Raw genomic sequence first — 18649 nt, forward strand, 5'->3', positions numbered from 1 at the left:
ATGCATGAAACTTGGAGATGTCCATGGAAAAATCTAAGTAGAGATGTCCCATAGGCATTTGACTACACTGGATGGAACTTGGGAGATGATAGGCACCAAAAAGACAGCAGATCCTTGGACAGGCAACACCTCGAGGGATGAAAATGGTTTGATCTACCTGGAAAAGGTGTAAATGGAAGGAACAGAGAGGTCAAAAAAGTACAGAGAATGATAGCCCGGAACTCAACAGAGAGGGGGATGTTAGGCAAAATGAACTGATTTATGTATCAAATGCTGCTAAGTTAAAGAAATCTACCCATTGGTGACCTTGTAAGAATAGAACTGGTAGGTAGTAGAGGTAAAGGTTCTGTGGTTTCAGGATTCTATGGGAACCAGAGAAGTAGAGAAAGGTGTAAATCACTCTATCCAGTGGCCTAACTAGAACAGGAAGAAAAGATTGACTTCAGCAGCAGAGATGTAAAAGAACCTTGGATCTGGGGGAGGAGCCTGAGAGATGAGCATGAACAGAGCCCACATATGAGCTCATAGAATAAAGACCAAAGAAGCAGGCATCAAGTGAAGAGGGGTATAGACTGTCAGAGATTGGATGAAGGACAAGAAACAGTGAGTTCACACATCATCCTTAGATAGAAACAGGAGGGTGGGCTATGGAAGCCTCTGTCTGGCCCCAGATCTCTGAGGTCCTAGGGGTAGCAGCCAGGGGACTCTGTAGTATCGGACTTGGCTTTCTCTGACACATAAGAAGAAAGAACGTTAGCTAACACAGCAAAACAGAGATGAGAGGATGCATCCTTACCTTTATGGTAACAACAGACACATCAAACAGGGATCCAAGTAACAGTGCAACAGAATCGGTTGCACTCTGGTACAGCTAATGAATAAGACACCTGCAAAGCCTGAGGTGGGGAGTTACCTGGAAATTCCCCTCTGGAGATCATGCCTGGATCTAGTTTGTATGTGTCTTGAAGTCTCATCAGGGCTTTCGCGGCTCCTGACTCGTCCTCGTCAGTGGGGAAGAACTGCCGCTGCACTGACAGGTTGGCAATAAAACCTTCCAAACAACAGTGAGAATAGGGGGTTACCCTCAATCTAGAGACAGAATTCCATCTCAGACCAGAGAGACAGTCACAAAAGGACCTCTGGCTTCTGGACTCTTCCTGCCTCTTCCTTCAAATGGTAGCAAGTAGTCTGTCCCTACTGATGACTCGGGGGTGTAGCTCAGTGGTAAAAACACTTGTCTGGCAAGCATGTGTTATAGGTTCAATCCTCAGCATTGGAGGATGGGGAGAAGCTGTTTTTCCCTTCCACTAAGAAATCCTATCTGATGGAAGACTATAGAACTTCTCCTTTCTTACTCCTTTCTGTACACCTGCCTATGCTGTTCATTTGGAACTCAACAAAAACAGCCTGCAATGTGATTCTAATATGTAGGGCATGAGCTTCCTTATTATGGGTGTCTAAGACCACAATTTGGAATTCAGGTCAGCCTCCAGCCCCCAAGATTGTCCCAAGAGGTTTTCCCAAGATATCAAGCCCCGGTTATAGAGTAAAAGATACATCTCTCCCAAGATCAAGGCTCTAGGAGGAAGCCAGGCCCTCCTGTACCAATTTAGGCCTTCAGTCGTGCCCTGTGAGCTGAGAACTGGGAGGGGAATGTGAAGGCATTCCTTCCTAGCCTCCTGTCCAAGATCAGCAGCACCTGCTGGCACCTACTCTTGCCACATCAAACCTAAACATCCATTTCTAGCCAAGCTTTGGGCCCCAGGAACCAAGAACTTGCTTTCTTGTCTCCTTTGGGGCCACAGGGGCAGAGACACTGAAGAATTTAGCATCTGAGAAAAAGAAAAGGTGCCCCTCTAATAAAAGATGTCAGTGTGTCCCTTTATCCAAGATAAAGGCCAGAAATGAATGTAGCCTAGTGCTTTCTGGGTCTGCCCAATCTCTTGTTAGGTGATTATAAGGTTTTCCAGATGTTGATATGAAAGGGAGGAGGCAGAGAACAAGATCAAAAAGCAGAGATCATGTGTGCAGGCTTAGTCTCTTGCAGGGCAGGCAGAACAGCCTGTGCTGAGCCACAGGCCCAGCCCAGGGGAGAGGGAGGAGGGAGGGAGGCTCTGGGAAAAGCTGTCCTGGTTTTGGAGGCAGTGAGCTCACTGGGCACAGCTCCAGCTCTGCTGAGCTCACCAATCCCTCCCTGGAGGCCACCCTGCCTCTAGCCAAGCCCAGCCCTGTCTGGTCACATGGGCTGAAACATGTCTCAGCCAGAAAGCCTGCTTAGTCTGAAGTTAATCAGCAATCTCAACTCAAAAAAAGAGACAGGGGCTCAACCCCTAAGAATCCGTGAGGTGGGGGTGGGGGGAAGGGGGCACCTCCAGGTCTGCTTACCATCATTCCTTGTTGACAAGAAAAGTAGTAAATCACAGAATGTGTATTTTTAAAAAACCAATTCATACTTTCACCTGCAAATGCCATTCCTAGTAATTTATCCTAGAAAAATAATCAGTAGATAAGATATACATAAAAGATTGCTGAAAATTTGGAACTAACCCCATGTCTTGATTTGACCAGTACGGCAGATCACTATCTAGCCATTAAAATCACACTGAAAAACATCTAAGAGCATACAGAAATGGGAAAATCAGGAATACAGTACATGTTTACATCACAAATCCCCCCCAACAAGTATGTTTTGTTTATTAAAAAAATGAATAGGAAAGAATTCAGATAAGGCCTACGTTACCCTGCCTGCTTTGGCCCTAACACCCTGACTCCTTCTCAATTTGCTTGTTCCTCAAAGCAAATAACTTCTCACTCTGATATAAGAAGAGTTCTATTTTTTAATGCATATCTGTGGGATAGAAGATCATAATTTTAACAGTGCTTATCACTAGGCGATTGGATTAAGAATTACATTTTTTTTTGTATGCCAATACCAATGCTTAAACTCAGGGTCTTGCACTCTCACTTGGTTTTCTTCTTAACAGACGGTATTCTACCACTTGAGTTGTATGTCCAAGTCCAAAATTTTGTTGGTTAATTGGAGGCAGAGTTTTGTAGACTTTTATGCCTTGGCTGGCTTCAAATTGCCATCCTCCAGGTTTCAGCCTCCTTAGATTACAGGTATGAGCCACCAGTTCTCAGCTATAATTTTACATGACCATGTTTGTGTTCCCAGACTTTACTACTAAAACATGTATTGCTAAATTAATCAGGGGAAAAAAGTCATTATCAAAAAGCAGGGGAAGGAGATAGGCAGGCATCAGTGGCTCATGTCTTTAAAGTTAGGTATTTAGGAGGCTGAGAATGGGAAGGTAAAAATTCAAGGCCTGGATGGAAATGCTCATGAGATGCCCCTTCTCAAGCAACAGCTGGGAGGTGATACACCTGTGTTGGGCTGTGGGAAGTTGAGATCGAAAGATGCTAATTTTTTTCTTGGCAGAAAAAGCCCAAGAAACTCCAACTCCATGGAAGGAAGACTGACATGAGAGCACACACTGTGATCCCAGATATGATAGGAAGACTGACAGACTGATTCTCAGGCCTCCATCTGGGCATTAATCAAGACTCCATCCTAAAGATTACCAGTGCAAAACATGAGTAGAGTCTTGGCTCAACAGTATGGTGCCAACATAGTAACATGCAAGGCCATGAGTTCAAACCAAGAAAAAAAAAAAAAAGAAAGGTGGTTGGGAGTGGGAGCCAGGAGTTTGGCCTAGTGGTAGGGTGCTTGCCTATCATGAACAAAGACCAGGATTTGATAGAAAAGCCTGAAGTGATGTTGTGTCTCAAGTGATAGAGGGCTACCCTTGAGGAAAACATCCCAAATACAGTGCTCAGGCCCCGAGTCCAAGCCCCACGATTGGCCAAAAATAAATAAATAAATAAATGGTGGGTGATAAAAAACACCACAAGAAGTCAACAGTTGATTATTACATTTTAAAACACACACACTTACACACAGAGAAATAACCAGCCCTTGAGGTTGGAGGCATGGCACAGTTGATAGAGCACCAACCAATGAGTGAAAGTATTGGGTACTGGGTTTGAGCCCCAGTCTCAGACCAACAACAAAACAAAGGACAGCTCATTTTCAATATTCACAGAAATGAGACATGTTTATATATTACATTTGTCTATCAGACCAAAGATGAGCTCAGGCAGATACAAAGACATCAGAGTACTTACTCACTTTCCCTTACCTGCAGCAGAGTCTTGCAAGACAAGGTCTTCCAGTGCAAGCCAGTCTGTGTTTAGCCGCTTCATCAGTTTATAGGCATTCACAGGGTGAGCCAGGTAGCCCTCAGGGTCAGCAGCTGATTTGCTGGTCAAGGCATCCATTTTGCTGGCCCAGCTGTAGACCCAAAGAAAAAAGACTATCATACCCACCCACCTAGGCCTTGACCTATAATAACTTTCCTGGTAAGACCCAGCACCCTTTCTGTCAAGAGATAATAAAAATGAATATAGTACCTCCCACAGATACATCCAGCCCTTTAATCTAGGTAAAAGCAGGGAACTCCAATGTAAATTAAAGATGGAAAGAAAAAAAAAACTGTAATTGTTTTATTTGCCCATGTACTTAGCTACTCCAGAGGATTAGCATGAAGCAACCTCCAGGTCTGAACCATATCATATCTCAAAGGCTTGAGGGAAGCAGATCTGACTGTAGGTGAGTGTGGGGTCTTAGGACATTGGGAAATACCTCTTAATCTTGGAAAGCTTGGCTTCCTCCACAAGGATATACTCCTTCAGAGACTGCACCAGATCTTTCTCTGCATAAATCAGGTCTGTCATGTGTCCTACAGGAGGGTAAAGTAAAGGCAAGTGAGAAACGAGTGAGGGAATATAAAAAATTTCCTTCCTTCAAGCACAAAACACTTATCAGAGCAGTGAGTCCCCTAGGATAAAGGCATTTCAGCTCTCTGATAATGACAAGGACAACTCAGAGTTAAAGGAGGCCTAGACATCCACATGGCCCCTGCTCCCATTTCAGCAAGAGAGAGGCAGAGGTGCCAAGTGGATATGTAAGGTAACTGTACTAGGAGCTATTCAAGGAAGAAGCCCCAGATTTCATTCTGCCTCATTCAGGACCCAGCTGGTTCTGTCCCTGGGGCATGTAGATCCTAAGGGCTCAACAGATGGAAACAAGCTCTGAAACTTCAGATGAGGAGAGGAGGAACTGGATCTTTAGAACACAGAGTACTAGCTGCTCAGAAACACTCTCTGGTCCAGGATCAAAAAGAGCACATGCAGCCTGAACTTTGCAGAGACGAAGACCCAATCCACACTGCTGTTTTACAGGATACCCAGATCATCAGGATCTCAGAAGAGAAAATAGCAATTCTGCACCCTGTACTCTTTCTAAACTGGTCAAAACCAGTGGGTGAGGCCACCCCACTCTGAATGAGAATGAGCCTCAGGAAGTGGTATCCCCTCACATTTGAGCCAAGAGCTGCACAGGCAAACAATAATCCTGTTGACACATACCAATAGAGGTGAAGAATTCAGCTTGCACATAGCTCAAGACACCAAGCCAGGCCATCAGCAATATAGACCCTTGGAGTTTCATAGTCAGAGAGGGCAGTGTCTGCAAGGCATTCAGAAATATTCATTAGATGATCATAGTGAAAAATAGTCACCTGAATGAGAAGACACATACACACACATGCACGCATATAAATTCAATATATATACATATACAAATACATAAATATGTCATAAACTAAGTTAGATATTTAAGATCCCCCAGGGAAAAAGGAATAGGGTATTGAGCCAGTTATATACATTCAATCCTGGTCCTTGCCTTGAGAAACGACATCCCCTTGAGGCCTCATCCTCTCAATTCCTGGCAATTGCCTGCCACATGAGAAGGCTGAATCTCAGTAGGGTATATTCACCTCTGGTTCTAACATATGTTATCAAAAATTCTGGCCTATCCCTTCTCATTTCACAGACTGCTTATCTGTTGTTATCATCCCATACAGTGTGGTTAGGATAGTACCAGATGCTGGGACCTCCGCCCATAAGAAAAGGGAGGGGAAAGAAAAGGCAAAGACAGAAAGAAAATTCATACAGAATTCCCTGGGTGACCCAAAGGTGCCGAAGAAAAATAAAGCTGACCTCTGCCAGTCTGCATCTGCCAAAAAAGAAAGCAGTCGAGAGAGTAGTACTCTTGGGCAGACACTGTTCTATTCTCACTAGCAAGACATCATTCATTCTCAAATATTTACTGACAAGCCAGCCAGACACTAAGCTAGGCACTCAGGATACAAAAGTGAATCCAGCCAGCCACAGCCAAAACCTTGGGCTGACTTTGCTGACATGGGAAAGAAGCCAGCCACTGCCTTCTCGTCAATCTAGAAATAGTCAGATGCAGCTCTGAGGGAGGCTGGTGCAACCAGGGGCAAGCCTTACTGGTTTACTGGCAGGGGACCTAAGTACACAATGGAAGCTTCAGACATGGTCTGCCCACTCAGCAGGCAGCCTGCAACGTGCCGGAGGACCAGTGCCCATCTGAGTCCCTGCTCTCCCCATCCTACCTCCTGCTCTACTTTAGCCGAGTCACACTAGAGTGCTCAAGTGGAAATTTCCAAGGAGAAAATAAAGGAATGTTTCTCCCCAAAATGTTAAGCCTTATCTAACAGAATTCCAAGTCTCAGCTGACTCAAGCCAGCTTGTCAGTCTTTGCCTTTTCATAGTCGATGACTCACCATTCTTCACTGACCCTTTCAGGAAAAACATCCCTCTTGGCTGTGGTTCCAGCTTAAGCTCTAAGAAGATGGGTCCTCCCAAGACTCCCTCCCAAACAGGCTCTTCTACAGAAGAGGAGGGTAAGTAGATAGTTCTACCTACAGAGCTAACAGCGTGTCTGTCACAGTCCAGGTGTGAAATACTGTACAATTGTCTTTTAAGCTAGTACCTTCTGTAAGGCAGGAGCTATTGGGCTAAGGGAGTGAGGGCAGCAAAGGAAAGCAGTCACTAAAAGAAAGCAGTCACTAAAGGCCTTAGCTAGCCCTGAGGCAGAGCCCAGGTCCTCCAGGCTCCAGCCTAGTCTGCTCTCAGGCCTCACCACACTGTCTTCTCCACTCCAGAACTCGAGGTCTGTTCTCTTGCTTCCGCAAGAAGCAAGCACCCCTTCAGAAGAGGGATGTCTGTTCCTTAAGAGCTCTGAAGAAAAACTACTGTAGGGAGAGGACAAGAAAAACTCAGAGCCATGAGGATCTGTGGACAGTGGGACTAACCAGTGTTCCACAGAGAGAACAGAGCCAGAGAACAGAACTCTCTCTTTCTCTCCCTCTGGGCCTGGACGATGTCCTGAGCTCTTCACCTCAAGACTAGTACTCTACCACTTGAGCCACACTTGGTTTTAGGTGGTTAATTTGAGATAAGAGTCTCACATCTTTTGTGCCCCAGCTGGCTTTGAACCTCGATCTTCAGATCTCAGCCTCCTGAGTAGCTAGGACTACAGGTGTGAACCACCGGTGCCCAGCTTATCCATATTATTTTTAAACCTCCTTACTCTTCCATTTTCCTTTTTTTTTTTAAATTTTTTTTGCCAGTCCTGGGCCTTGAACTCAGGGCCTGGGTGCTGTCCTCGGGCTTTCTCAAGGCTAGAGCTTTACCAGTTGAGCCACAGTACCATTTCGAGCTTTTTTCTATGTATGTGGTACCGAGGACTCAAACCCAGGTCTTCGTGCATGCCAGGCACTTTACCACTAGGCTAAACTCTCTTTTTAACAGTTTTCATTATGTTATTTTCATACATGTATATAATATACTCCTATCATATTTGCCAACCTCCTTTCCCATTCCTTTCAAATCACCCTGCCGATAATAACCATACTTTATACCTTATTAGCACTTAGAAGAAAAGCATCCAGGTTTATTACATGAATACCATCTGTCATTTCTCTGGAATGTGCTGCCTGGCTCAGATGCCCATCCAGGAATCCCAGCCTGTGGGCAAAGCCTCACTGAATTACAGATGGTTTGGGGAAATGACTTATCAAGAGACTGCAAAACCCTACTCTGGCAGAAGAGGGAGACGCTGATCCAGAGGGCTGGGCAGTCCCAAGTAGCTCCAAGATTGCCACATCAATTCTGCCATGCTAAGCAGGTGCAATGTTGAAACCCTAGTTTGAACATTTAGTTCCTAAACTTAAAAAGTTTTGTACGAAAGTCATCTAATTAGGGTCCAGTTAGAAGAAGGAGGCATCTTAGAGGAACTGCGCTCTACAATGTGAGAAAGGCCAACCTCCACCTCATCTCTACACCTATATCTCTACCTGGAGCTCGCTCTAAACAGAGGTAGGAGTACATATGCCTGCTTTGTGAGTTATAACGTGTTAACTGCTGCCAAAAACCTTTCCAGAAACCCTCAGATATCCATGAACAATAAGCCTGGAGGTGATCGATGTCAAACCCCCTCTTACAAAAAATAAAGCAACTATCTACTGGTTTTCCTGTGGTATTCCTGGTAATGCTTGTGGATCATTAAGCAGAACAATCACACTGAGTTTTATCTGAACTGTATCCCTGGGGTTTAGAATAGGCAAGCTCCTCCCTCCCCCACCCCCGCAAAAAATCATTTTTCATCAGACTTGTTTAACAAACCACAACAGAAAAAAAAATTTTCATTTCTTCCAAATAGTGAAATGTTATGGAGTATGTAAGAATGGAGACACTGTATGTAAATCAACATGGAGCAATCAAAGCAGGCCCTAATCAATACATACTGTATGACTCCATTTTCTGGTAAGGAAAAACATACATCTGCACATACATAGTGTATATATGTAAATATATATGTAAATATGTATACATGAGGAATCATAATTAACTCTATCTTAATAACTTTTCATTTTATGCTTGCTTTCCTAATCTTTCTATAAGGAATTTTTACAAATATTTTTATAATATGGTTAAAATGTAAAAGAAAACAAAGCATCCCCTTCTCAAATGAACTCTCAAAGAGTCTTGGCAGCCCCAGAGTTTGGATCCCCATAGGGAGGTCCTGAAAAACCTGCCAACATCCCAGTGACAGTAATTCACCCACCAGGAAACTGGCAGTGTTTCTAAGCATAGTGATTCCAAGACATACAACCAGAGGTCCTACGCTGTGTCTGCTCTTTGGAAGGGACATTTACAACCTAGCCAAATGGCCATGGAAAGATCTTTCCAGCTGCAAACCAGCAGCAGCCTTAGCTTCTCCCGTTACCTCATCAGACAAGGACACTGCCAAGCTCCCAGCTGCAGCCCAAATCCAACTGCTTGAGTTTTAACAATGTATTTAACAGCCTAGAGATAGAACATGGGTTTGCTGAGAACAAACAGCTCTTGCTTGGCACTGGACAAAATGCTGCCTGCCATCCACCAAGGGGCAGACAAACCCCTGAGCAAGGGTCTAGATGTTTCCTGCCCCCTCACTCCCTCATTATGATTCTGCTGTTGGCCATCTCCACAACAGAAGAGCTCAAAGGAGCTGCCTGCTCCACCTAGGAGGAGCTGTGCAGAGGCTCCAAAAGCCCTCACCACTGAGACAGGTAGATTTACATGAAGGCCCCGAAGCAGCTGGCACTGGCACCCCAGGGAAAGAGGTAAAGTACTCAACTCCTACCTTATATTATGCCTCAGCCATTACCTCGGTCTGAGCCATTTCTCCTCCAGCCACGCAAGTACCCACTTGCTCTCCACATCTTCCCTGGCTCTACTCCTTTCTACAAGAATAAAGTCCAAACTCCTCAGCCCAAAGGGCCCTTGTACCTGTGTGACCTGGCCCTGCTGCCTGCCCTCTCCAGACCCATCTCAGCCCTTCAACAACGACTTGATGGGGAAAATATTCTCTTTCACCAAGAACTTAATGAAGCCTGGACTGGTGCTCGATGCAGTCAAGTGTTTTCCTCATCCAAGTGTCCTCTTGAATCTCAGCCCTCAGTCTACAGTTAAGAAGACAAACTGTCAGTAAAGAAGCTCGCTCAGTTGCATCAGAAGAAATGGAGCCTCACTAGGCCCTGGAATGGATAAGGGTATGTATATCAGATAATGTGTACCTCTACCTACACATTCTCTGTCTAGTTACTAGATTCTAGAACATGAACAAGTTGATTTCCAAGTCTCCACTTTAGAGAACCAACAAAACTACAGTCTCCTGCTTCAGGAACAAGATAACAAAGTAGCAGAAAAAGGCTGATTAAAAATACTAAGCGAGAGTTAAATACTATCAAAGTAGATTATTCACAGCTATGAAAAGGGAACAAGATGCCAGTGGCTCATGTCTGTAAACATAGCTGCTCAGGAGGCTGAGATCTAAGGATTGTGGTTTGAGGCCAGACAGGGCAGAAAAGTCCATGAGACTCTTTTCTCCAATATACCACTCAGAAAAAACTGGGAGTGATGCTGTGGCTCAAGTGGTAGAGTGCTAGCCTTGAGCACAAAGAGGCTCAAGGGACAGCACCCAGGCTCTGAGTTCAAGCCCTAGGATCAAGGTGTAGGGGTGGGGGAGGAACAAGAAATCTGTTGGGAATATTTTTGGGGTGGAGAGAAGCAGCAGTGGGGGTGAGGGGTAAGATTGACAGGAATGCAATATAAACATGTGTAAACTCTAAGAGTAAAACTTCCTCACCCCTGTTTAACTAATATAAGTGAATTTTAAAACAAAACAAAAGCCAAAAACAGGCAAATACCAAGCTAGGTTTTCCGTCTTGGCAGAGATTTAGCAATCTGGGTGCACCTAACTAATCAGAAGGAAATGTACCTGAAGACAAAATCAACACACCACCATATTGGAAGCATCTTACACACAGTCTCATACTCTCTCTGGTCTCACCCATATCCCTAGGCCCTAGGCCACTTGCTATGTCTCAGCCAAGTAGAAGACACTGTAGGTTCAAGCCAGAATTTCTGGCTCCTCCCACCATCTCTACTCCAGCCTCTCCAGTGGCTATGAAAAAGCCCTACTGAAAAGGAAGGGTACGTTACCTTGTCCTAGGAGGCAATTCTGATCAATAAAAGCAGGAAAGGTTTTGATCCTCAAATGTCTGTAGATTTATTTCCATATGAACTGGTTATTTTGTATAAAGTACATTCTTGAAATTAAAAAAAAAAGCAGGAAAGGGTATGGAGTTTCTATGGGGCTTGGATAGAGTTCCTGAATGGATGAACAACTAATACACTCAGTGTAGTACAAAATACTTTCCAATAAAGCATTATGCACTTAAAGCTCTGCCTCAGGCTCTATTTTCTGGGATCCTAGACTAAGATAACCACAATTTATGTTTCCACAAATCTTTCATTTCTACCATCTAATTCTCCCTAAAACCTTGTAAGCTAGATAATCATCTTCACTTCAGATACAGTAGTCTCGTCTTGTCTAAGACCTCAGTGGAAGAACCACAGACAATATTAAACCGTGGAAGACTATGTTGGGTTTTTTTTTTAATCTAATACATCTATACCTGGAATAAGGTTTAGTTTATAAATTAGGCACAGTAAAAGATTAGCAATACTAGTAACAGAATAATGATAAAAGTGATCAATAATAACATTGCCAGCATCACTATTCTTGTACTCTGGGACCATGATTACGTGAACAGTTACTTGATCACAAACATCACAATGTCACTAGCAGGCAGCCTGATAACCCAAATGGCTGCAAAGTGAGGAAAGTGCCTAACAAGTGGGACGTACACACAGCTTGGATACACTACACAAAGGGTGATTCACAGCGGCACAGTGCAGAATGGCACAAGATTTCATCATGCTACTCAAGTGGGCCCACGATGTGAAACTCACAAATTCTTTAACAGTTTTCCAATTAATATTTTCAGACTGTAGGTAAGTGAAACGCAGTGTGTGTGTGTGTGTGTGTGTGTGAGTGTGTGACAGCAATTCAATGACAGAACCCAAACTAAACGCCAAACACATTTTCTACTAGTTATTGCTGCTATCCAATATTTCTCAATAATATCTGTTACCTTCCAAATACAGGAGACACATATTGCACTAGGGACGCCTGCCTGCCTGCTTGCCTGCCTGCCCCTGCCAGGTTAAAGACTTTAGGTGACTCCCAGATGTTCACAAAGCAAGTTCATGGAAGCCCTACCTGGATCCCATCAAAAGGAAGGGAGCAACACAGACCCAGAAAACAACAACATGGTTCCCTGAATTTAGGTGGACAGTCATTCCTATCTCAGATATCACAGCACTAAAAAATAAACAACCAGCCCAGCTAAAGGCAAAGCACTACAAATGAATGAGCAAGTACATTTTGCCTGGTTGGGGAGTGAGATGAGATGTAAGCCAGAGAGCCACAGTTAAGTCCTAGATCTACCATCACTACCTGGACAAGTTACAGGTTTCTCTGAGCCTTGGTTAACAGTTCTATAATGGTAATGATACCACATTTAGTAGGACCAAGAATTACCAGGAAAAACCAGTGGATCTGAAGCAGTCCACTGTATAACTCTAGTCAGTGGTCTCTGAGTGAGGACTAGGAGACAGTGAAGATGCAAAGCTGGGTACCAGCGGCTCTCAGGAGGTTCAGATCTGAGGGTAGTAGATTGGAGGCAGCTCAGGCAAGAGAGTCTGTAAGACTCATCTCCAATTAACCACCAGAAAGTAGAGCTGTGGCTCAATGGTAGAGTGCTAGCCTTGAGTGCTTTCATGTAACACCCAGACCATCATGGAATAAGGCTGGCCTTAAAGCCACCAAGAAAATATCCCTGGCAAAAGGGAGAGGACTAGACCAACACTCCAGAGACTCAGGTACTTCAGAGACTCAGAGCAGAAGCTGGCTTGTCACCAGGCTCAGACAGATCCTATCTGAGTTAGAGAATATTCACCAAACATTTAATCCCCTGCCCTGCAATGACAGCAAATGAACAAAAACTCTCTTCTAGGGCTCCAAGAAGTCTAGTCCAGTTTTTATTCCTCTTTGCTCTGAGAATAAGAAACCATCCATCCCTCAATCCATGTTACCAGCACAAAACCCACAGACCACAGGACCCATCAACTGCCTTTGCTGTTTTACATGCCGAAGTTCCACCCTCAGGCACTTCAAAGATTCAAACCACCAGACTTGAGAAGCTTTTTCAAAGCTTAACTGTCACTCCAGGACTCTGCTGGGCCTGCACGTGCCTATGTTATAGTATTTGCTGCCAAACTCCATCTGCATAAAATTAAACTCTTAACAGATCCTCAGAGCCAGGGACACACCTACTAGCCCTCTGCACACTATCAGCCAGCGTGGCCACTATTCAGCCAAGACCTCGAGTCCAGCCTCAGACCCTCCCAAGGATGTGGGAGGACAAAGTCAGTAAGAGAGGCTTTCTCAGGAAATGAGAAAACCCTAGAATCCCTCACCCTACTCTTCCTTAAAGCAGTATGTACCCATTCTCACCCTCTGATGAGTACCCACATACCCAGCTTCTCCTCTGGCATATGGCCAGAGTGAAACAGCAATCTCAGAGACCATAAGCTAGGCAAGAATAGTGTCTCTACCACCTCCTCTCTCTCTCTTTTCCCTTCCAGCCCCAGGCACATTCTAGGCAGAAGCTATGCAATGCAGAAGGTACTCCAGGAACGAACAGAGATCAGGTGTAGCCAATCCAAACCAGGAACACCTCATTGCACAGTCTGTGACAGGACAAGGGAGGTGGGGAGGAGACTCAAACAACACAAGATGCTACAGTTTAGCTGTCACCATGTGTGCGTGCTGAGCTCTCCTTTCAATAAGCAGGGTACTTTAGTATGACAACATCTTTGGAATAAGGCCCTAGGCCAACTTGACTCCATCCTTGCTACGTGGCTTCACTGACTGGGACACAGAGTGGACATGCGTGGCCAAGTGAGAACAGGGAGGCCCTAGGAGAAAAGGATGTAAAGGCCAAACATCCTGTGAGCGGGGAGAAATAGAGAGGCCCAGAATCACAGTGAGAAACTGCATCCTAGACAGTTCAGGGGTAGTTTAAGCAAAGCCAAAGAAAATACTGGTCCATGTAACAGAGAACTCACTCATGGAACCTGTTGCCTCAGACCATGAAACAGGCTGAGAACAAGCAGTGGCTGGAAATAACTTCCTGTAAACTCTTAGGTAGATGACAAATATCTGTGAAGTCTAGAGAATGTTCTAATCTACAAAATGTAGCTCCCAGCCTTTGGTCATAGGACTAGGATTTCTTGCAAAAGGGCTGGGGGCTATCTAGCCCCCAGAATCAAGAAGCAAATGTCTATAATCCTAGCTCAGTTAGGAGACTGAGATCTGAGGATCACAGTTTGATGCCGACCCAGACAGTGAAGTATGACTCTTAAATTCAATTAACCACCAAAAGGCCAGAAGTGGAGGTATTGCTCCAGTGGTACATAGAGCATCAGCCTTGAGTAGAAAAAGCTAAGGGTCAGCTTCCAAAGGACTGAGTTCAAACCCAAGTACCAGCACAAAGTACAAGCATTACGTGTCACGCTTCAGAAAAATAAATAAGGTCTTGGGAATGACCCAATGTTTCCTTATGCCCCCCTTTAAGTGTCAAATTACAACAGAGGCCAGGGATCCCATCGGTGCTATTTAACAATACCTAAAGCAAGAAATGCTCTGATTCAAGCTCAATACAGCCAAGGTTGCCTGGGCACCTTTCACATGCCCGCAGGCCCCACCACTCTCCACCCAGGCTCTTGTGGTTGGGTGCAGCTATTCTTTAAAGGGTCTCTCCCCTCATCCTCTCTTGCTTCTTTGATCAGAGTTCTGCAAAAAGATGAAGCTCGTCCAAGTCTGCTGCCACACCCATCAGCAGTCCCTCTGGTTGCAGCTCAGCAAATCACCACCACCTCCAGGAAGCCCTCAGGCCTGAAACATCCAAGATGCCACACACCCCACAACCCATGTTCCTGGCTGGCCTGCACAGCACTCACTCACCATGGTTCAAGGCCTGAATGTTCAGATTTTTCCACTCGGCCTGACTGCGTGCGCCAGTGGCTTAGCAACTCCTTGAAGGGTTGAATTTGTTCACGAATGGTTACAGGTCCCTGTGCTGAAGGGTAAGGAGGAGAAAAAAAAAAAAGGTTGAGAGAGAGGGTTGGGGGGGGGGGCTTAGCCCTTCTGAGCTAACACCCCCATCTAATTAACTGGCAGCCGGGCTGGCCCCCAGCAGGGCTCAGGAGTGAGGGGCGCGGCCTCCCCAACACGAACAGCCCCAGCCTGGCCCAGGCCGATGCTTCTCCCGCCTCGAGGTCAGGCCCGCCCGCTTCCCGGGAGCCTAACCCGGGCAGAGAAGCCAAGTTCTCCGCCCGGCCTCCGAAAGGACCGGCAGGAAGGGCGCCGCCGACCTCCCCACCCCCGAGCTCGGGAAGAGGCCGCGGGCAGGGCAGGCCAGGAACCCGCTGAGGGCGCCGGGGCCCCAGCCCAGTCGGCAGGGGTGCGCAACGGGACCCCCTCCGGGGCTCCAGCCACCCCGCCCCTCACCCCGAACTTCCCGCTCGGGTGTGGACAGAACCCCACTCACACGCCCTCCCTGGAACCCCGGCTCAGTTCCTGAGTCCCACAGCTGAGGCGACCCACGGGGCGCTCACCTGGACAAGCGCCGCTCCCGGCGTTTCCAGAACCTCCCGTGGCGTCGCCCGGCCCGCTCGGCCCCGCCTCCTTTCGTGGCTCCGCCCCGTGTTCGCGCCCGGCCACGCCCACTCGCCGCACAAGGCTCCGCCCCCTTGAGCTTTTGCCACGTCCCCACCTCCGGCCCCTGCTAGGCGTGCGGGGTTGGGGAGGGGGGGGGATCCTCCCTCTCCGAGCTCGGCTTGCGGAGTGGGGGGGGTCGGGGGCGGGAAGGGAAGGGCGATCCTGGGATGGGAAGACTGGGGCCTCCCGACCTCACGGTTGCCCGGGACGCATGGGCATCGTGCCAGGCTAGGGGGCCTCCCGCCTGCGCCCGTCATACCGCCCGCCCAGCGCTGCACGTAAGCGGCGCCAGCCACTTTTCTGCACCCGGTCTCCTTTCCTAGGACACTGATTACCCCCCCACACTCCTTCCCCACCTCACCACCACACACACACACACACACACCCCTCCACGTGGATGTGCAGAATTAGAGGAGGAGGGAGCTGGGAAGGAGCCCATGCCCATTTCTTCAGTGGTCCCATCTGCCTTGTTTCCATCTATCACTATCCCCACCACCAGGGATGGGACTTGGGAAAGGGGAGGGGAAATCACAAGAAGGGACCAAGCAGGAAAGCCTTGAGGAAAAATAAGGACTGGGGTCCATTCTCTACAGTGACAGAGTGGTAGGCCAGATCCAGGGCCTAGATCCCAGAGGGGTTCAGAACCCACTCCCCACCTACCCCTCTTGTGTTCTGGAGCAGTGGATTGATAGCCAGACTGAGGGATGAGGTCTCCACTAGGCCAGGCGCCCACTGCAGCCAAGCCAGGGTTTATCCAGAATCTTCTTTATCACAGTGATCAAAAATATTGTCCAACCTAGAACACCCGGGAAGGCAGACATGCAAGCAAACCACAGTCTGAGCTGCAAGTGGCCCTGGCTGCCAAGCAGGTTCCCACGCCTGTTCATGAATGAGGAGAAACGGTCTGAGAATCTCATCAGAGAGCAGAGCCAGAATCAAGATGCCCAGACTCCATCCCAGCCCAGTGTGGACATTCTCTAGGCCACATTGGCCAGGCAGACAGCCTGGACCTGAGAGAAACGGAAGCTAAGAAATAGAACATATAAAATACTGAGGAGATCTGGACACCAGAGACGCAAGACTGTAATCTTAGCTACTCAAGAAGCTGAGATCTGAGGAATACAATTCAAAGCCAACCCAGGCCAGAAAGTCCCTGAGACTTTTATCTTCAATGAACCACCAAAAAGCCAGAAATGGAGGTGTGGCTCAAGTGGTAGAATTCTAGCCTTGTGAAAAAAAGAAAAAAGCTCAGGGGCAGTGCCCAAGCCCCGAGTTCAAATCCCAGGACCAGCACCAAAACCAAAAAAAAAAAACACCAAAGAGACACTATCTTGCCTGTGTCCATCACCAGCCAGAGCTAGACTGAAACCAAACAGAAACCTTCTTGAATGTGCCTTCCCCTGTTATGCCACAAAAATCTCTACCCAGAACTTCCCATACCCATCTTTCTTCTCAGGAGCTTTATCTAAGATCATCCCCCTTTCTCCCTCCTACATATTCTACCTCTTCTTCTTAACTAGATCTTTTTGGTCTTATAAATATCCCCAAGCCTGGGCACAGAACATGGCCTAGTGGTAGAGTGCTTGCCTAGCATGCACAAAGCCCCAGGTTCTATTCCTCAGTACCACATACACAGAGAAAAGCTGGAAGTGGTGTTGTGGCTCAAGTGGTAGAGTGCTAGCCTTGACTTGAGAAAGCTCAAGGACAGTGCCCAGGCTCCAGGACTGGCAAAAATAAAAAAGAACAGCCAAAAAGTAGAGCTGTGGCTCAAATGGTAGAGCACCAGCCTTGAATGAAAATACAGAGTCTAGACTCTAAATTCAGACCCCAGTACCAGCACATATGTGCACATGCGTGTGTATGTACATGCACCTATACACAGCACATGATAAGTGAGTGAGTACTCCATCACTATTATGGCTTCCAGGAACCTTCATTCTGAGCACACTGGTATACATGTATCACTTCACAAATCCACAACCATCACCAACAGCCACACATCACTATGTTATACACAGATTCACAACTTTTCTCCTCAGAGTCCTTGTGTGAACAAAGCCACACTTTTCCTCCATTAACAGCTCTATGGTGCTCAGTCACGTACTCACTCAATGAACTGATTACCAAAGGAGACCCAAGCTAGGAATGTCAGGGACCATGATTCAAAAGAACCCTGATTAGTGGGAAAGAAACTGGCAGGTTGAATGGATCCCCACACACCAACTCTGTCTAAGGAAGTAAAAGATCCAAGCCTTTCCAGGACATGGATAGAAGATATTATATGCCTAGATAGGGTCTTAGAGACATTCCTCAGACTCGAGATCACGCATAGCACTGGGCTCTGGTGGCTCATATCTGTCATCTTAGCTATTCATAGGCTGAGATCTAAGGATCATGGTTTGAAGCCAGTTCAGGAAGAAAAATCCATGAAACCCTTATCTCTTAATTAACCACCAAAATGTGGAGTTGTAGCGGCAAGTGTTAGTCTTAAGGGAAAACAAGCAAACAAACAAAAATAAGCTCAGGGACAGCCCCCAGGTCCTAAGTTCGAGTCCCAGAACTGGCACACACACACACACACACACACACACACACACACACACACACACACACACTAAGCATAATCTATACCTTTGACCCCAGTATGACCAGACAATTGCCAAATGAGGCTCTACCCCTAAGATGTCCCAGGCAACATTTCTGGTCAGTGGCTCTTTGAAATGGACCACACTCATCTACTTGTCTCCCCATGTCTAGGAAAAGGATCTAGTGTTACTCCTGAAGACATTACAAGAACATTTGTGTTGGGTACTGGAGTGAATGAAGAGTAACTGGGGTTACAGTTCTCTCCCTTAAACAGGGCCCTCCTCAGTCTACCTACTCTAGACTTTTTTTTTTGCCAGTCTTGGGCTTGAGCTCAGGGCTTGAGCACTGCCCTTGGACTTTCTCAAGGCTAGAGCTCTACCACTTGAGCCTCAGCACCAC

At 46.5% G+C, this 18649-nt stretch overlaps 1 protein-coding gene across 6 annotated transcripts in view; it reads right to left on the minus strand.

Moving 5' to 3' along the window:
• P4ha2 (prolyl 4-hydroxylase subunit alpha 2) overlaps positions 1-15639 on the minus strand; it is a 33579-nt gene extending 17940 nt beyond the window's left edge. For 3 of the 6 annotated variants that reach the window (XM_090321273.1, XM_090321277.1, XM_090321279.1), the window contains exons 1-6: positions 15562-15639; positions 14909-15023; positions 5488-5587; positions 4703-4799; positions 4200-4351; positions 914-1051 (exon numbers count right to left, since the gene is read on the minus strand). In XM_090321273.1, the coding sequence (XP_090177399.1) occupies positions 914-1051; positions 4200-4351; positions 4703-4799; positions 5488-5587; positions 14909-14911 (490 nt within the window). In that variant the 5' untranslated portion in view covers positions 14912-15023; positions 15562-15639. Of the gene's footprint in view, positions 1-913; positions 1052-4199; positions 4352-4702; positions 4800-5487; positions 5589-14908; positions 15024-15494; positions 15516-15561 lie in introns of those variants that run through there. The other 3 variants (XM_090321275.1, XM_090321276.1, XM_090321278.1) reach the window with 3 other exon arrangements.
• Positions 15640-18649: the final 3010 nt, after the last annotated feature.

This window comes from Megascapheus bottae, chromosome 29 (genome assembly GCF_031878675.1).
Source record: "Megascapheus bottae isolate mThoBot1 chromosome 29, mThoBot2.hap1, whole genome shotgun sequence".
NCBI classification, from domain to species: domain Eukaryota; kingdom Metazoa; phylum Chordata; class Mammalia; order Rodentia; family Geomyidae; genus Megascapheus; species Megascapheus bottae.